At 34.9% G+C, this 16,086-nt stretch overlaps 1 protein-coding gene across 1 annotated transcript; it reads right to left on the reverse strand.

The window, feature by feature from the left end:
- Nucleotides 1–7,433: 7,433 nt before the first annotated feature.
- LOC149897566 (uncharacterized) lies at nucleotides 7,434–11,498 on the reverse strand. Its single transcript, XM_090116524.1, has 2 exons — nucleotides 9,542–11,498; nucleotides 7,434–9,331 (listed from the first exon to the last, which is right to left on the reverse strand). Exons 1-2 carry the CDS (start codon nucleotides 11,496–11,498, stop codon nucleotides 7,434–7,436), a joined length of 3,855 nt encoding a protein of 1,284 aa, XP_089972650.1.
- Between the last annotated feature and the right edge of the window lie 4,588 nt (nucleotides 11,499–16,086).

Raw genomic sequence — 16,086 nt, forward strand, 5'->3', positions numbered from 1 at the left:
TAGAATGAGAGTGAGAATGCGAGTGAGAATGAGAGTGAGAATGAGAGTGAGAGTGAGAATGCGAGTGAAAGTGAGAATGAGAGTGAGAGTGAGAGTGAGAGTGAGAGTGAGAATGAGAATGAGAGTGAGAGCGAGAGTGAGAATGAGAGTGAGAGCGAGAGTGAGAATGAGAGTGAGAGTGAGAGTGAGAGTGAAAGTGAGAATGAGAGTGAGAATGAGCATGAGAATGAGAGTGATAGTGAGAATAAGAGGGAGGGGAGAGGGAGAGAGAGAGGGAGAGGGAGAGGGAGTAGGGGAGAGGGCAGGGAGAGGGAGAGGGAGAGGGAGACGGAGAGGGAGAGGGAGAGGGAGACGGAGAGGGAGACGGAGACGGAGACGGAGACGGAGACGGAGACGGAGACGGAGACGGAGACGGAGACGGAGACGGAGACGGAGACGGAGACGGAGACGGAGACGGAGACGGAGACGGAGACGGAGACGGAGACGGAGACGGAGACGGAGACGGAGACGGAGACGGAGACGGAGACGGAGACGGAGACGGAGACGGAGACGGAGACGGAGACGGAGACGGAGACGGAGACGGAGACGGAGACGGAGACGGAGACGGAGACGGAGACGGAGACGGAGACGGAGACGGAGACGGAGACGGAGACGGAGACGGAGACGGAGACGGAGACGGAGACGGAGACGGAGACGGAGACGGAGACGGAGACGGAGACGGAGACGGAGACGGAGACGGAGACGGAGACGGAGACGGAGACGGAGACGGAGACGGAGACGGAGACGGAGACGGAGACGGAGACGGAGAGCAAAGTGATCCTATAAGGGTGAACAATGAATTGGTTAATGGTGAAACAATTTTATGACATTGAAGAACTTATGACTTTGAAGTAGTGTAAACTGAATTGTGTGTGATAAGTGTGTTATACCTATAATCGTGTAAATCGTAGTGCGTTCGCGTAATTATTGTGAAATTGAATTGTGTGTACATTTAAATAATTAAACTAATCAACTTTCTTTTTTAATATTTGCACACCCAATCAATGGGTAGAATGTATTAGCCACATAATATTATTGTAATCAAAACATCTAAAATTTGTAACTACATTCTTGCAAATAAATGTAATTTGAATTTGAATTTTGAATTTTAATTTGAATTTGAAGTTTAAACAATGAATCCCACGTATTAATTCATTCAAGCGATTTGTAAATAAACTAAATTTTATTCCAATCAAAATAAAAAAAATGTAAAATATAAATATTAGTATTACAAGCATTATTCAATTATTAACGCAGTTTGATGAAACTAGCCAACCATTAACCTGTGCCTATTCAAACATGATCGTAAATTAGCTTCGAATTGATTTATTTATATTTAATACCTACATTTAGTTTACGGTCGTTTATTAAAATATAGTTCATAATATTTTGTGTGTTTGAATCATATATTATTGTAGACTATCTTATAAAGGAAATAAACAAAAAATAGTTTCGTTCAACAAAAATAGCTCTCTCAAAAGAAATATTTTAAATCTGAATGTGAAAATTTGTTATACTTACTGAAAATTACGTATAAATAATCTATGTAGGTCTTTGGTGCTTTGGTTGTCTATATGGACCACGCGAGGAAAGTGTAATCCTCCCGGGCTAGAGTGTTTTATAAAATCTTCCTCTTAAATCACTCTATGTAATAAAAAAAACCGCATCAAAATCCGTTGTGTAGTTTTAAAGATCTAAGCATACATACATACTTCTGTATGTATGTATGCGGGACGCGGGAAGCGAACCAATTAATTTAAGTTTATAGATAAACTGAATCGTTATCTACTACACCCCTGTAGCCTATGTTAACAGACTATTGTAATATATTTGTTACCAATAAAATTAACATAATAAAACAATATTTTAACGATACACAGTAGAAAATAAGCTTTGTTTTCGGCTGAAAACAAAGCTTATTTGGGCTTTATTGACGGCTCGTCAATAAAGCCCATTTTCAAATACAATATAATATTCACCGCAAGAAATATTTGGTCTACGGAAACAAAATGTCTAAATAATTCAAGCCACAGAAATACAAATGCAAAAAGCAAGACTCTTGACAACACTAAAATCCAAACACGTATTTGGAGATAAAATAAAGTCAAAATGGTTGCATGCAAAATTATTACATCACAGGGTTGAGGTTAGTAAACGATACAATATTATATGTTTGACATTTCGTTTTATAGTTACAATTTAGCACATAGGTAGTATAAAAAAAATAGTTTAAAAGAACACAAAAAAAACTCGATAAGTGTACAAAATTGAATTATTTCAAATTCAAATCGTTGAATGCTCTCAAATATTTTATTCTCTTCTCTTATTAACGGCGTTCTATTTTTATCTAACTAAATTATAAATAAAATAACTTACTCTACGTAAAATATTAATAGGTACATAAAAAACTTTCATTAGTACTACACAATACAAGTTAAAAATAAAACAGAACACAGATAACATAAACCAGGCGTGAGACATGGCAATCAAAACGCAGGTATAACCCGGGTAATAAAAAAGTAACATTCGTATCTTGAAACACGTTTAAGGTAATGTATTTTCAATTACCTCGTCACCTGGCTGCATTCGCGTGATTGATATCACTGTATTATTCTTTTATATCTTCGGTACATATTACGGTGGAAAATTTAATTTTGTTTTTTGCGTATGGCAAGCTGTAACTTATTCTGTCAGTGCATATGTGCATATGAGATATTTAATCTGTGCCTTTTGTCAAATTTCTTCTAGGCAATACGTAGGACAAAAAAATTAACACTACTATTTTATTCGAAACAGTATTGAAACCAAATTGAAACCAATTTATTGTAGGTATTATTAATTAAAGTCGACAAATTCTAAATTTGGAGGAGCTTTTATTCGGCTTGCGCAATAAATTAACTTGTTTAAAATTTTCTTTATATGAAAATTATCGTCATACTTTTCCATCCAAAATTATTTCTTCCCATCCATCTTATAGTGTTTACAGGCTCTAAAAATGAAACTAGAATGTTCTCAGAACAAACTAAACATTTCATCAACATCCCGAAATATATGAACCATAAAACAGTGAAAATACAAGGAAAAATGTAATAAATCTGAGTGTATGGTGTTTTGCTATCCACACCCTAAACAAACAGGGATGAATCAACTTCATCTTATTTACAGTAAAATCAAGTAAACATTGGGATTAAGCTCTGTTTTTGTGACTTTAAGATTTTTGTACCTTAAAGCCAAACCTGCGGAGACAAAAAATACAGAATCTAAATGAAAAAGTATACAGTTATAAATGTGTAATATGTTTATATAGGTACCCATACATAATATTACTTATATAATATCCCTCTAAAATCGTAGCACATAAAAATATAAACGTCCAATATAGTATTACCTGCTAAAAATCATGAGAAATATAATATTACGGATTCAATATTCACCTGTATTTGGAAATAATTATAGTATAAATATTCATTGCAGTTTTAGCATCCTATATAAATTTCATTGCAGTTTTCCTATATATGAAGTTTGTATGTGTGTTATTTAATCACACAAAAACAGCTCAATCGATTTCAATTCACAGTATCAGTCTTAACACAAATTTAATCCCCATAATAACATGCCTATACCAGCAAGAATAAAATAACGACATAGATATCTGACCCTTATCCATTAAAAAGAAACCCATGTTTTCAACAAAAGATTCAAAAGATTGCCAAATTGCGGGAGTATAATAAATCACATTTAATTTAAGGTTCTATACAATGCTTTTATAAATTTCACAAGGAGGTACCTACGTTAGATTTGGAAGCTATCGTGTCCGACCATCACGTACCTATCTCATTTGTAGCGGGTGAAAAATGACCGGAATTTACTGAGTAAAAGGTGGTTATATACTGGGCTGTTATGAATGATAATTCTGTATATAATAGAGCGACCGGTAAATGTTACTCTACCAAAACAGACTTGTCATTTAGAGGTATTGGAGTTTCTTGCCGGTTCTTATTCATAGATACTGCTTTCCGAATCGGTGATAAATGTATAAAATATGTATCTAATGACGATTCAAAAGTGAATAAGTCTAATTGAATAAAATATAAATTTTTGAGTTTGAATTTGTTAATCATAGTTTGCTACCGACGATATTAAATGCACTATACTTACATAAAAATCGATCCAGCCATTTAGAGGTATTGATTACAAACACGAGAAATTTATAAATACTCGTAGATATAATACCTTATAAAAATCCTCACCTTGACCACGACCCATGGTTTTAAGTCACAATAGATACCTACTTATAGAAAGTTTTCGTCAAGATACATGTGATATGTGGTAAGAACGTAATTTGCTCTTATTTGTCACATTTTATGGCATTTAACGAACATGTAGATATTTTTTTCTCGCGTTCTTGTTAACTGAAACTATTTCTCAGTCCACCCCCAACCTTCGTTGTATTCGGTTACAAGCGTTCGCGATCCTAATGTCAAATTCCACGTATTCTTTAGCCAAATTGCCTCGGTGCTAACAGAGTTGTAACACGTCTCGCCTAGTTGGGACCCATTGTTGGTGAATTGTTATGTTCTAAGGTACTATATTTATTTTGTAAGCAATGGAACATCTTGATTATGTTGGAACTTTTTTAATATAAAACTGATTCCAATGTAAACAATGTAAGTTTGTGACTCAGTTACTAATGCTGGCTTGTTTTGGATACATTTTATTACATCCTATCCTATCCTATCCTACTAATATGATAAATGCGAAAGTTTGTGAGGATGAATGTGTGTGTGTGTATGTTTGTTATTCTTTCACGCAAATATCTACTACAGAACCGATTACAATGAAATTTAGCACACATATAGAAGGTAACATGGATAAACACATAGGATAGGTTTTATCCCAGAAATCTCACGGTAACGGGAACTATGCGGGTTTTTCTTATAAAAGGCGGGTGAAACCGCGGGCGGAAAGCTCGATATAGCTTGCCGTGAGTTGAAATTATTTTTACAACGTATTGTTATATTATGCTACTTTGCTAAGCTACTGGTCTTATTACCTACATTTTTATGTAAGCTATCCAAGCGTAGAACAGCTTTTTGATGCTTGTACATTTAAAACTACAATAAATGCATAAGACATATTAGAACTTGCAATCTTAGTTATTTCACTCATCTACACTAATATTATAAAGCTGAAGAGTTTGTTTCTTTGAACGCGCTAATCTCAGGAACTGCTGGTCTGATTTGAAAAATTCTTTCGGTGTTAGATAGCCCATTTATCGAGAAAGGCCATACGCTATATTATAGACCAACAGGAGCGGAGATACGCGAGTGAAACCGCGAAGCGCAGCTAGTCAAAGATAAACAAAAGGATAAATGTATTCAATCTTCCGAATCATCGCTTCATTAATATTTACAAATGATCGCACATTTAACTCAATTACCCAAAGTTTTGCGCCTAATTAAAATCTAAAAATTCATTTCGCGTTATGAATGAAACGTGACTAATTTTGTTAATTATTCATTCATTCCTTAATGGCGCGTAATAAAACTTTGATTGCTAAGATTTTGTAGGCACGGCTTTTGATTTAATTTTATGATTCAAAGTACACATTTTGTAAATATGGAATTGTATTTAACTCGAGTGGTCAATCCTTCATCCTATTCTATCCTATCCTATCCTACTAATATTATAAATGCGAAAGTTTGTGAGGATGGATGTATGTGTATGTATGTTTGTTACTCTTTCACGCAAATACTACTGGATAGAGGGTAACTTGGATTAACACATAGAATAGGTTTTATCCCGGAAATCCCACGAGAACGCAACGCGGGCGAAGCCGCTGGCGGAAAGCTAGTGAGTTGATAATTTTATTTGATAAGAAGTGAACAAAAACTCCCTTTTTATGTATCGCTTTCAATTTAATTCCTTCCAACAAAACGTTAAGATGACACAAGTGATAATTTTTAAAATTTGACTAATGCAAATTGCAATTCGTGTGAACAATAAAAATATAACATAAAGTGACGGTAGGTCGAAAACAAACGTCGTAAACATACAGCCCACCAAGGACAAATTTTCAAAATTTTCCTTAATACAATTAACCGATCAAAACATGAATACTAACGAAAGTCTTTACGCGAATTTAACATCAAATACAGAAAAAATACAAAATAAAATATTACTACATTGCATGCTTTCTTACTAATACGTGCTAATACGAACATAATATGAGGCTCGAGAGCCAACAAAAAAAATCAACATTAGTTGGTAATTGGCAAAAAACACAATTTAGAAACAGGACGTTTAATTACATTGTTTTTACATTTAAGACTGACAACTCGCGTAATTCCGTCCAATCCGGGATGTTTTTCAACTATAATACCATACAACCATCTTCCAGGTGGAAGATCATCCTCCACTACTAACACTAAATCTCCAATTGTAGGTTCAGGAACAATATTGTTCCATTTATAACGATGGTAGAACTGAGTCAAATATTCATTTGACCAACGACGCCAAAAATCTTGTGTCATTTTTTGAGTCATTTGCCACCGTCTGAGATTTGTGATATTGGATGTTTCGTAATTGACATCAGGGGGTAAAACCAGAGGTTCTCCCACCAAAAAGTGTCCTGGTGTCAGTGGGATTGGATTGTCTGGATTCTCAGTAATTTTAGAAATAGGCCGAGAATTCAGACAAGATTCTATTTGACAAAGTAATGTTGTCATTTCTTCGAATGTTAAAGTTGAATTCCCAACAATGCGTCTTAAATGATGTTTCGTCGATTTTACCCCTGCCTCCCATAGTCCTCCAAAATTTGGGGAATGGGGAGGGATAAAATGCCATTCAGTCCCATTTGTAGCCAGTTGATCTGCAATTTCCTTCACTATACTGGACCTCTCATGAGCATATAAAGATTTGAGTTCTCGTGCTGCACCCACAAAATTTGTCCCATTATCGCTCCATACTTCAGCGCAATGACCACGGCGTGCTATAAAACGCTTAAACGCTGCTAGAAATCCCTGAGCTGTAAGGTCACTTACTGCTTCGAGATGGATAGCGCGTGTGGCCATACAAATGAATAAGCAAATATATCCCTTGAATGACCGATTACCTCTGCCTTTAGAGGTTCTTATATTAATAGGCCCTGCATAGTCTACTCCACTCTTTAAGAAAGGTCGACAAGCAGTAGATCTTTGAACCGGTAGTTGTCCCATCAACTGGTGTCTTGTGCGAGCGGCATATCGTACACAACGAACGCATTTACGAACACACAGTCGTACTAAATCCTTCGCTCCTAGAACCCAGTATTTTGATTGCAAATAATTTTGCATCAATTGGGGACCGCCGTGAAATGTTCTCTCATGAGCATCCGCAATAATCAAAGTTGTAAATTACTGTGATTTGCGCGGAAGAATGATAGGATGTTTTCTCTCATCACTAAGGATTGCCTGCTGCAGTCTGCCACCTACTCGTAGAATACCGTCTTCGTCAATTATTGGATTAAGTGAGGTAAGTCTACTTTTTTTATTTATTTCTTTTTTATTTCTTAAATCTGCAAGCTCTTCACCGAAATGTTTTTCTTGGCATCTTTTAATACATACTTTTAAACTTTCTCTTATTTCAAAACTTGTTATCCAATCCTTCTGATCTTCTACTTCCTTTCTTCTCATCCTTTTAATTAGTCTTTTACAGAGTGCAGTAACCCGGAGCAGTCTTCTCAAAGATGAAAACCGTGAGTATATTTCTTCTTCGGGATCTGCTTCATCACCGTAAGTATTTATTAAACAAATTTTCATTTTTCTTTCTTCTAGATGTGTATCTTCTATTTGACGTCTTGTAAAATTAATATTTTTTTCTTGCAGCCACTTCGGCCCTTCCTTCCATAGTTGAACATCCCATTGCGTTCCGCCACGCGATGCACAATCTGCAGGATTATCTTTTGTAGATACGTGTTGCCATTGCTGCGGTTCCAACGAAGTAATAATCTCCGACACACGGTTGGCGACAAAGGTTTTCCAACGACTAGGTTGTCCTTGAAGCCAAGCGAGCACAATTTGTGAGTCGGTCCACGCATGAATAGAAGATTTCTCCATACCCATGGCTTGAGACACTTCTAGTAGCAGTCTTGTGAGTAGTACAGCTCCACAAAGCTCCAATCTCGGAATCGAAACTTGTTTAATGGGCGCTACCTTTGTTTTGGAAGCGATTAATGCAACATTAACCTTCCCATTGGAGTTAACCACTCGCAAGTACACAACTGCCGCAAATGCAACATTTGAAGCATCGCAGAAGCCATGCAATTCGCGAACTATATCATCATTATTGATGTTAATCCAGCGTGGGATACTAAATTTGGTAAGTGTATCTAATTCACTTCTATACTTGAGCCAGTCCTTCAGTAATTGTGGAGGAAGTTCATCATCCCACTCAATTCCCGAGAGCCATAATTTCTGTATAAAAACCTTGGCTGAAATTATTACTGGCGCAAGCCAACCAACAGGATCAAATAATCTAGAAATTTCTGAAATAACTTTTCTTTTTGTTACAGGAGGAGAGAGCGGTGGAAGGTGTACTAAGTATTCAAATTCATCAGTTCTTCTGTTCCAGGTAAGTCCTAAAATTTTCATAATTTCATCTATTTTTAGTTTCAGGTTTTCTGATTGATCTTCAACATCTTCATTAATCTCTTTAAGTATTTCTTCGCTATTACTGCTCCATTTTTGCAAAACAAATCCACCTCCTTGTAGAAGTTGTGTTATTTCCTTATAAATTTGCTTACCTTCTTCCACAGAAAAACAGCCTGACATAAAATCATCCATGTAAAAATCATGAAGTACCCTTTCAGCAGCCAGCAGATACTTTACTCCATCGTCGTGTGCAACTTGCTGTAATGATTTAACAGCGAGATAAGGTGCTGAAGCCGTACCAAAGGTAACTCGTAAGAGGCGCAGATGCTGCAGTCTTTCATCTGGATCTTCGCGCCACACAAAACGTTGAAAATCTGTATGTAATTCAGATATTTTTACTTGTCTATACATTTTTATAATGTCAGCGACAAGACAAATTGGATATTGACGCCAACGCATTATAATGTGACGTAAGTCAGGTTGTAGTGATGGGCCTACCATAAGTTCGTCATTCAGTGTGATGCCATTGGTTCCTGGACAAGAAGCGTTAAAGACAACTCGGACCTTGGTGGTATCCTTATCCTCTCGGATCACTGCATGGTGAGGTAAGTATACAGCATCAGCCGAATCTTCTTCATGTGATGGCACAGTTTCCACGTGACCTAAATTTTTATATTCTTCTATGACAGCAGCATACTCAGCCTTAAGTTTGGGATTTTTTAATAAATTATTCTCAAGCCGATTAAATTGTTTTATTGCAATAGCCTTTGAATTACCATATTTGCAATTTGGATCATCGGTTCGAAATGGTAAATTAACTATATAGCGTCCTGAACTATCTCTCCTAGTAGTTGATGTATATATACTCTCACATTTAATTTCCTCCTCTGTAAGAAGTGATTTATCAGAGGCAAATTGATCCGATTCAAGCTCCCAAAACTTCTTCATAAGTTCGTATTCATCATTTTGATGAATATGATTGCACCAAATAGTGCTGGAGCTCGATCTGGATTGAATTGGACCCGATAGAATCCAACCCAGCTGTGTATTTTGCGCGATTAATGCACTGGGTGAATCCTTGATCAGACCTTCAAGCAAAATCTGACCATAAACATCTGCTCCAAGGAGCATGTCAATTTTTTTTGGTGTTGCAAAGAAAGGATCTGCTAAAACTAATTTAGAAACTTCAGGACTAAGATTAACAACAGCATTCCTTTCCGGAAGTACTGAGGTGAGTTTATTGAGCACAAAAGCTTGGACGCAAATTTTAAAGTTGCAATGGCGTGATTGAATCTCAATTTCTACCCTCGCTTTAGAGGCAACAGAACTTGAGTGGTCACTACCCAAACCAATAATGGAGCTTTTGTGTGGAATCTTTCTTAGCCCAAGAAGTTGAACTGCAGCTTCAGTCAAAAATGAAGCCTGTGATCCTTGATCAATGAGACATCTTAACGTGATCAATGAGCCTGTGTGTGACCTGGCATTAACTAATGCGGTGGCAAGTAAAACTTGTCCACTGAAACGTGAAAAGCAGGCTTTGATATTATTAATATTTTTTACCTGTGTTGATGTAGATGCTGTTGCTTCTTTAGCATCTGGTTCTGCCTCACTCATTTGAGGCTCTGACGGAAGCGATACATTTTTGGTATGTAGTAAAGAATGATGTTTCTTCTTGCAAATACGACACCTGGAAGACTGGCGACACGAATATACATTGTGACCTGCACCAAGACAATTAAAACAAAGATTATGGGATTGGACAAAATTCCGTCGAGTATCAGTCATTTCTCTTGAAAAACTTTTACAATATCGCAAATGATGATCATCAGAACAATAAATACATTTTAAATTTGAAATATGAAACGCTTTCGGAGCAACATTAGTTCTATATTGTTGGCTATTTTGTTTAGCTACCTTAGGATCAATAAATTCTAATGAACGTGAGCGGATTTCTAAAAATTCTATAAATTCTTTATATGTTGGTAATAAATTACAATTTTTACTACTTTGCAGTTCCCACTGCTTACGGGACTCGGAATCTAATTTTAAGCTTACAATATAAATAACAATAGTGTCCCAAGTACTTACATCTATTGACAAATTTTTAAGTGCAAACATACATTCATTAGTAGTATCTAATATTTCGCGTAACGCTGTAGCTGATTCAGTTGTTACAGTTTTTTGATTCATAAATTTCTTTAAGATACAATTGGCAAGATACTTTTTGTTGCTGTACCGATCTTCAAGCTGTTTCCAACATAAATTATAATTTTCTGCAGTTATTGGTATGTGTCGCAAGAACTGTTCCGCTTCTCCAGTGAGTTGACATTTTAAATAATGTAAGCGTTGAACATCATCCAATGTAGGGTTACTATGTACCAGTGACAAAAACAGGTCTCGAAAGCTCGTCCATTCTGCATATTTCCCGGAGAAATGTGGAATAGCAATCTTTGGTAATTTAAAACCTTGTTGTTTCGAATCTGTAGCTGTGGTGCTGCCATCTGGCGCATGATGTACAGTGGTTGATTTAACCGCTAAATTAGCTCGAGCTTCCCGCAACTCATACTTATAATCGATGTATTGTTCTTCGCAATTGCCATATGTATCAGCCTTGACATAAGTAGTAGCATTCAATTTATCACTTTCCGAAACTTGAATAATTTGCGTGTGAGTTTGCAAAAACTGCGACCAAAGTTCTTCAAGCGCATCTAATCTTGTCGATAAATACGCATCATTCGCTAAACGTTCTTTAGGCGATTTCTTAAAATTAGATCTCGCTTTTGCAATTCGATCATATATATTGGTTTGCACTTTAATATAAGATTCCATCTTTCAAATACAAAAACTAACAAACAAAATGAATACACAAACACATCAAACAAAATGAATATACAAAAAACTTTATAAAAATTTATAGGTTAAATATTTGAAATACGTAATCTTATAAATTAATTTATACATTAACTTGATATTATATCCGACAAAGATTTAAAATACAATATTCATAAACTGATACGCATTCACAGATTATAATAAGTACTTAGGTTATTACGTTTTAAGTTTCAGCGAAACACGTAACCTTGACCTATTTAACACGTCAATCTTTAAAGTACAAATCAATTTATTTTGTAATAGCAATTAGCAAGTTTTATATACGATTTACTTAAAGTCCCAATATATAAAGTCCAATTATGTATTATGATATCTCGAATGTACTCACGGTTTGTCCACTTATTTACTCACTCACAGCACTTATACACAAAATAACCTCCAGATGCAGATGTGAAGACACGATGATAGAACACCCAACTCGATGTAACGCTGACCGTTATAGTTGTATGTACACGTACTATTAGTCGTAATCCACCAATAATAATTTCATCGATATTGTCGTAACTCCAAAGCCAGTATTCTCCAGTATCGTTATATATTATATATTATATCCGGCAATCGTAAGGACCATGAACAAAAACTCCCTTTTTATGTATCGCTTTCAATTTAATTCCTTCCAACAAAACGTTAAGATGACACAAGTGATAATGACTAATGCAAATTGCAATTCGTGTGAACAATAAAAATATAACATAAAGTGACGGTAGGTCGAAAACAAACGTCGTAAACAAGAAGTGAAATAAGAAAGATCACGAAATTTAGGACAGTGAGGGGAATCTCATGTCCAATAGATTCCTTTCACTGATAAAATATTATTTTCTTGTTTTTTTTTTCAACTTCGAGTTGAGACGGGATCAATCAAAAATAAATAACGCCTATGTCAATCAGAAATAATGTAGCTTTCTGCTCGTGAAACAATTTTAGGAATCGGAATCGGACCAGGTTTTAAGATAAAAGATTATTCAAAGCGAGCATTCAAAAATACAAAACTATAGGTACCTACTATCATAAATAGTAATTAAAGAAAGCCTTATAACCTCCCCTCATTTCTCGTAGAGATCAGTAGTCTTATAGACCATTTTTCAATCCTTGATCAAAATTCTTTTAAAACCTACAGTGTATATAGTGCAGTCATTTTAGGAAGTTCACCTTGGAATTCGAGATACCCAGCTGTAAGTCTGTATATACCATTGAGATAATATTACTACGTATGGAGGAGACACCACGAACAAAATCTGTGCGCCATTTTTTTGCTCTAACTAAGTTTTAAAAATTATTATCTAGTTAGGTACTTAACGATGAAAGTTATTCCTTTGCACTTTTCCGTATTATTTGTATTATTTGTGCAATATCGTAACACACACGAAGGCATGTTTGATGCGTTTCACTTTAAAACCATTAAAAAATACCGCTCAACATACGTCACATGACGTATGTTGAGTGGAACATAAGTGATGTAGGCGGTGTCGTCTCCATATTAATATTATCTCAATGGTATATACTTGTATATTAACACCCTAAAAGTTGTCTGAAAACCTACATATGGTAGAGTGTAAGCAACTATTAAATTTGAAGGTCGAAGGTCACAAAAATCGTTTTTTTGGAAATATCTCATTTCCTATGGGTTTTTTGCTATTTGTATTTATTGTCAATATTGTAGAAAAGAAAATTCTCTACAAATTTAGTTTAAATTTTTTTTTTATACGGTGAACCGTTTTCGAGATAGAGGGCGGAGAGCGCGCGGTCACAGCATCACTTCAGGTCAACCGGTGTGCGCCATATATAGCTGTTGATGAACTATCAATGATTATAAATATTTGTCAATATTTATTAACTAATTGTTAACGAATAAGTTTCAGCCAAAGATCGAAAAATCAGCCCTTATACATATGGATGATTTATATATCCACCAAAATGTCAGTTCTCTACCTTAATGACAAAGGGTTTATAACTGACGTATACGTTAATAGGGTCGTACCACAGTTTTGTAATGGGCCCCCTTCACAATTGGCAGCGTTGGGCGAGTTGAGGTAATCATGATAGTGGAGAGGGCCTAAATGTCTATTATTGGGCGTCATTGTAGATGTTTATTCATAATTATGATGTACAATACGTTTGAATAACTGCCTTCATATACAATACATTATACCACAATAATTGCCGTAATTGCGGCAAGCATCGACGATCATTTGTTGGGCCAATGCTGGCCATAGTGTAGAAGACCCATAAGACAAAAATAAGGGGTTGTTAGTTCGGGCATGGACATGTTATTTAAGATCCTTTAACAACAAAGATATTATGTTAAACGGTTACTATATAGCTATATGTAAATCTTTCAAAGGTAAAAAGTAATAATCTTTTGTATCCTTTGTAAAAATATGTTTCTTCCATGTATTTTTGTATATAATTTTTAGTCTTGGAGTATGTAATCCATGAAGAATATGAATTTCTTGGTATTTGTTAAAAGGTAATTCATATAGGTAAATGATTAGTTATATTTTTCTACTAAGCTTCTTATATTATAAACACCATCGTACCGCCAAGAATTCATTTATTTATAATGTAAAGGAAGGCAATGTGACAAATAATGATGTAAGGCCGCCTGTGCATTTGCAAGAAAACTTCAGCAAGAAATGTCATACAGTCTGTCTGACAGCAGCTTGCAAGTCTTATTGCGCGTTTCCACCTGCAAGTAGACTTGCAATTTGCTGTCAGAGAGACTGTCGGACATTTCTTGCAGAAGTTTTCTTGCAGATGGAAACGCGGCCTTAGTAATCAAATTATTATTTTTTTCTCTAGACAAAAGCTGAATACAAACGTAGATACTTCTTTCGTATTTTTTATGAAAATCACATCTGATTCTAGTTAGAGATCTTTACAGGCGTTAAAAGAAGTTCTTTTAATTTAAATGCTATCGCTTGATTAAGCAATTTCTTCATCTTTATTGGAGCCTACTGAGACGCTTGTCGTGGAGCTATGAAAATTAATAATATTTAATTAAATTCTTTGAATATTTGCATTCCAATCTTGAATCAAGTTTAATAATTATTACTGGACTTGCAATATTCCTTTTTATGTGTGTAAACACAATGACCGTTAATAATAAAAATAGAGAACGAAATAGAGCTAAAATTTAATGATTCTCATATGAAACTATGAATTTTGATCACCCTAATAGGTCTGAAGAACCTAATGACAAAGTTAGTAATACAGACGATAACTTCGCAAGAAAGTTCTTCAAATATTTAATTATTCTTAAAACGAATTAAACTATTAATCGCATTGTTGCATACAATCTTAATAACAATTTAAAAGCAGTCTTAGACTTTTTGAAAAAGTTTATTTAACACCACAGATCTATAAAACTAAAAATCATAAAGGTTATAATTTAATGACTGCTTTTTATAAAGAAGATAGTGTAACAGAAATTATTAAAAAAAACATAAATACAATAGGGACTCAAAACTAAAACTTATCATCAAAATCGATACACTGAGACGTTTCCTCTACAAATATAGGAGAAAACAGTAAATTTTAATTAATTTCCAACCTCTCCATCATCTTGCACCTGCCACGGTACTAAATAAACTTTGGGTATAACATAATATTCTGTTTGATCGTGGGGATAGTTTATCACTTTACCTCGATATATACTAGCTACTCACTATCAACTTTACCTTACATTTAATCGATTTTAAGTCATTTTCTATTTTAGGAGAACTTTAGACTTAATATAAATTACAAATTAAAATCAAACCAAAAGAGTGTCAGATATTTTCTGTTACAAAGGAATCTGAGTGACAAGTAAAAGCAGAAATAATACCTATGTGGATTTAGTTAAAACACACGGTGTGATACAGTGCGCAGTTCTAATTTAAATAGATAAGTTTATATGATGATGACATGTATACAGGGTGTAATCGTTAAGTGTGCACAGGCGATTTTTCCGTAAGTATTACAGAATGATATCAAAAAAACTTTAAACTGATATCGAAAGTACTTAACCTAATGAGTAAAATGGCGGTAATAAATTTTTAAAAATAAATCGAGAAATATCAAAAAAATTATCTTTAAACCCTCCCATTATCCACCACGCTGGCTAAGCTTGGTTGGTGGTGGATCTATGTACTCAAAATTATAACGTTCCTTTGTCAGAATTAAAAAAATAATAAATTTTCTGATAGTTGTACAAAAAATAATATTTATTCATTTCAAACCTTTATTCTTCTGTCTTATTAAATGTGTTCTATATTATATTACACGAAAGAGCAACAAACGTATTCATCCATACAAACTTACTTAATATGAGTTTTATACGGGAACTGACGTTTTGGTATATTGAGGTCAAACCACTTCAAAAACTTTGACAGTTCCCATGTAGGTCAATTATCTTGTAAGATTGGCGACATGTGAAATCTACCAGGAAGTATAATATGATCCCGCAATATTAAATCATAAAAGTATAGGTTGTTATGATGGTCATCTTCGAAAAAGTTTCTCAATTCAATATACGTTTAAGCATTGA

Source organism: Colias eurytheme, chromosome 25, assembly GCF_061535395.1.
Source record: "Colias eurytheme isolate Ceu_HAF_F1 chromosome 25, ilColEury1 Martin Lab GWU primary, whole genome shotgun sequence".
Classification (NCBI taxonomy): Eukaryota; Metazoa; Arthropoda; class Insecta; order Lepidoptera; family Pieridae; genus Colias; species Colias eurytheme.

Coding starts and splice junctions, on each gene's coding strand:
- LOC149897566 (XM_090116524.1), bottom strand. CDS start 11,498: ATGGAATCTTATATTAAAGTGCAAACCAATATATATGATCGAATTGCA. Junction 9,332..9,541: donor TACAGAGGAGGAAATTAAAT/GTGAGAGTATAT, acceptor ATAAAAATTTAG/GTCACGTGGAAACTGTGCCA.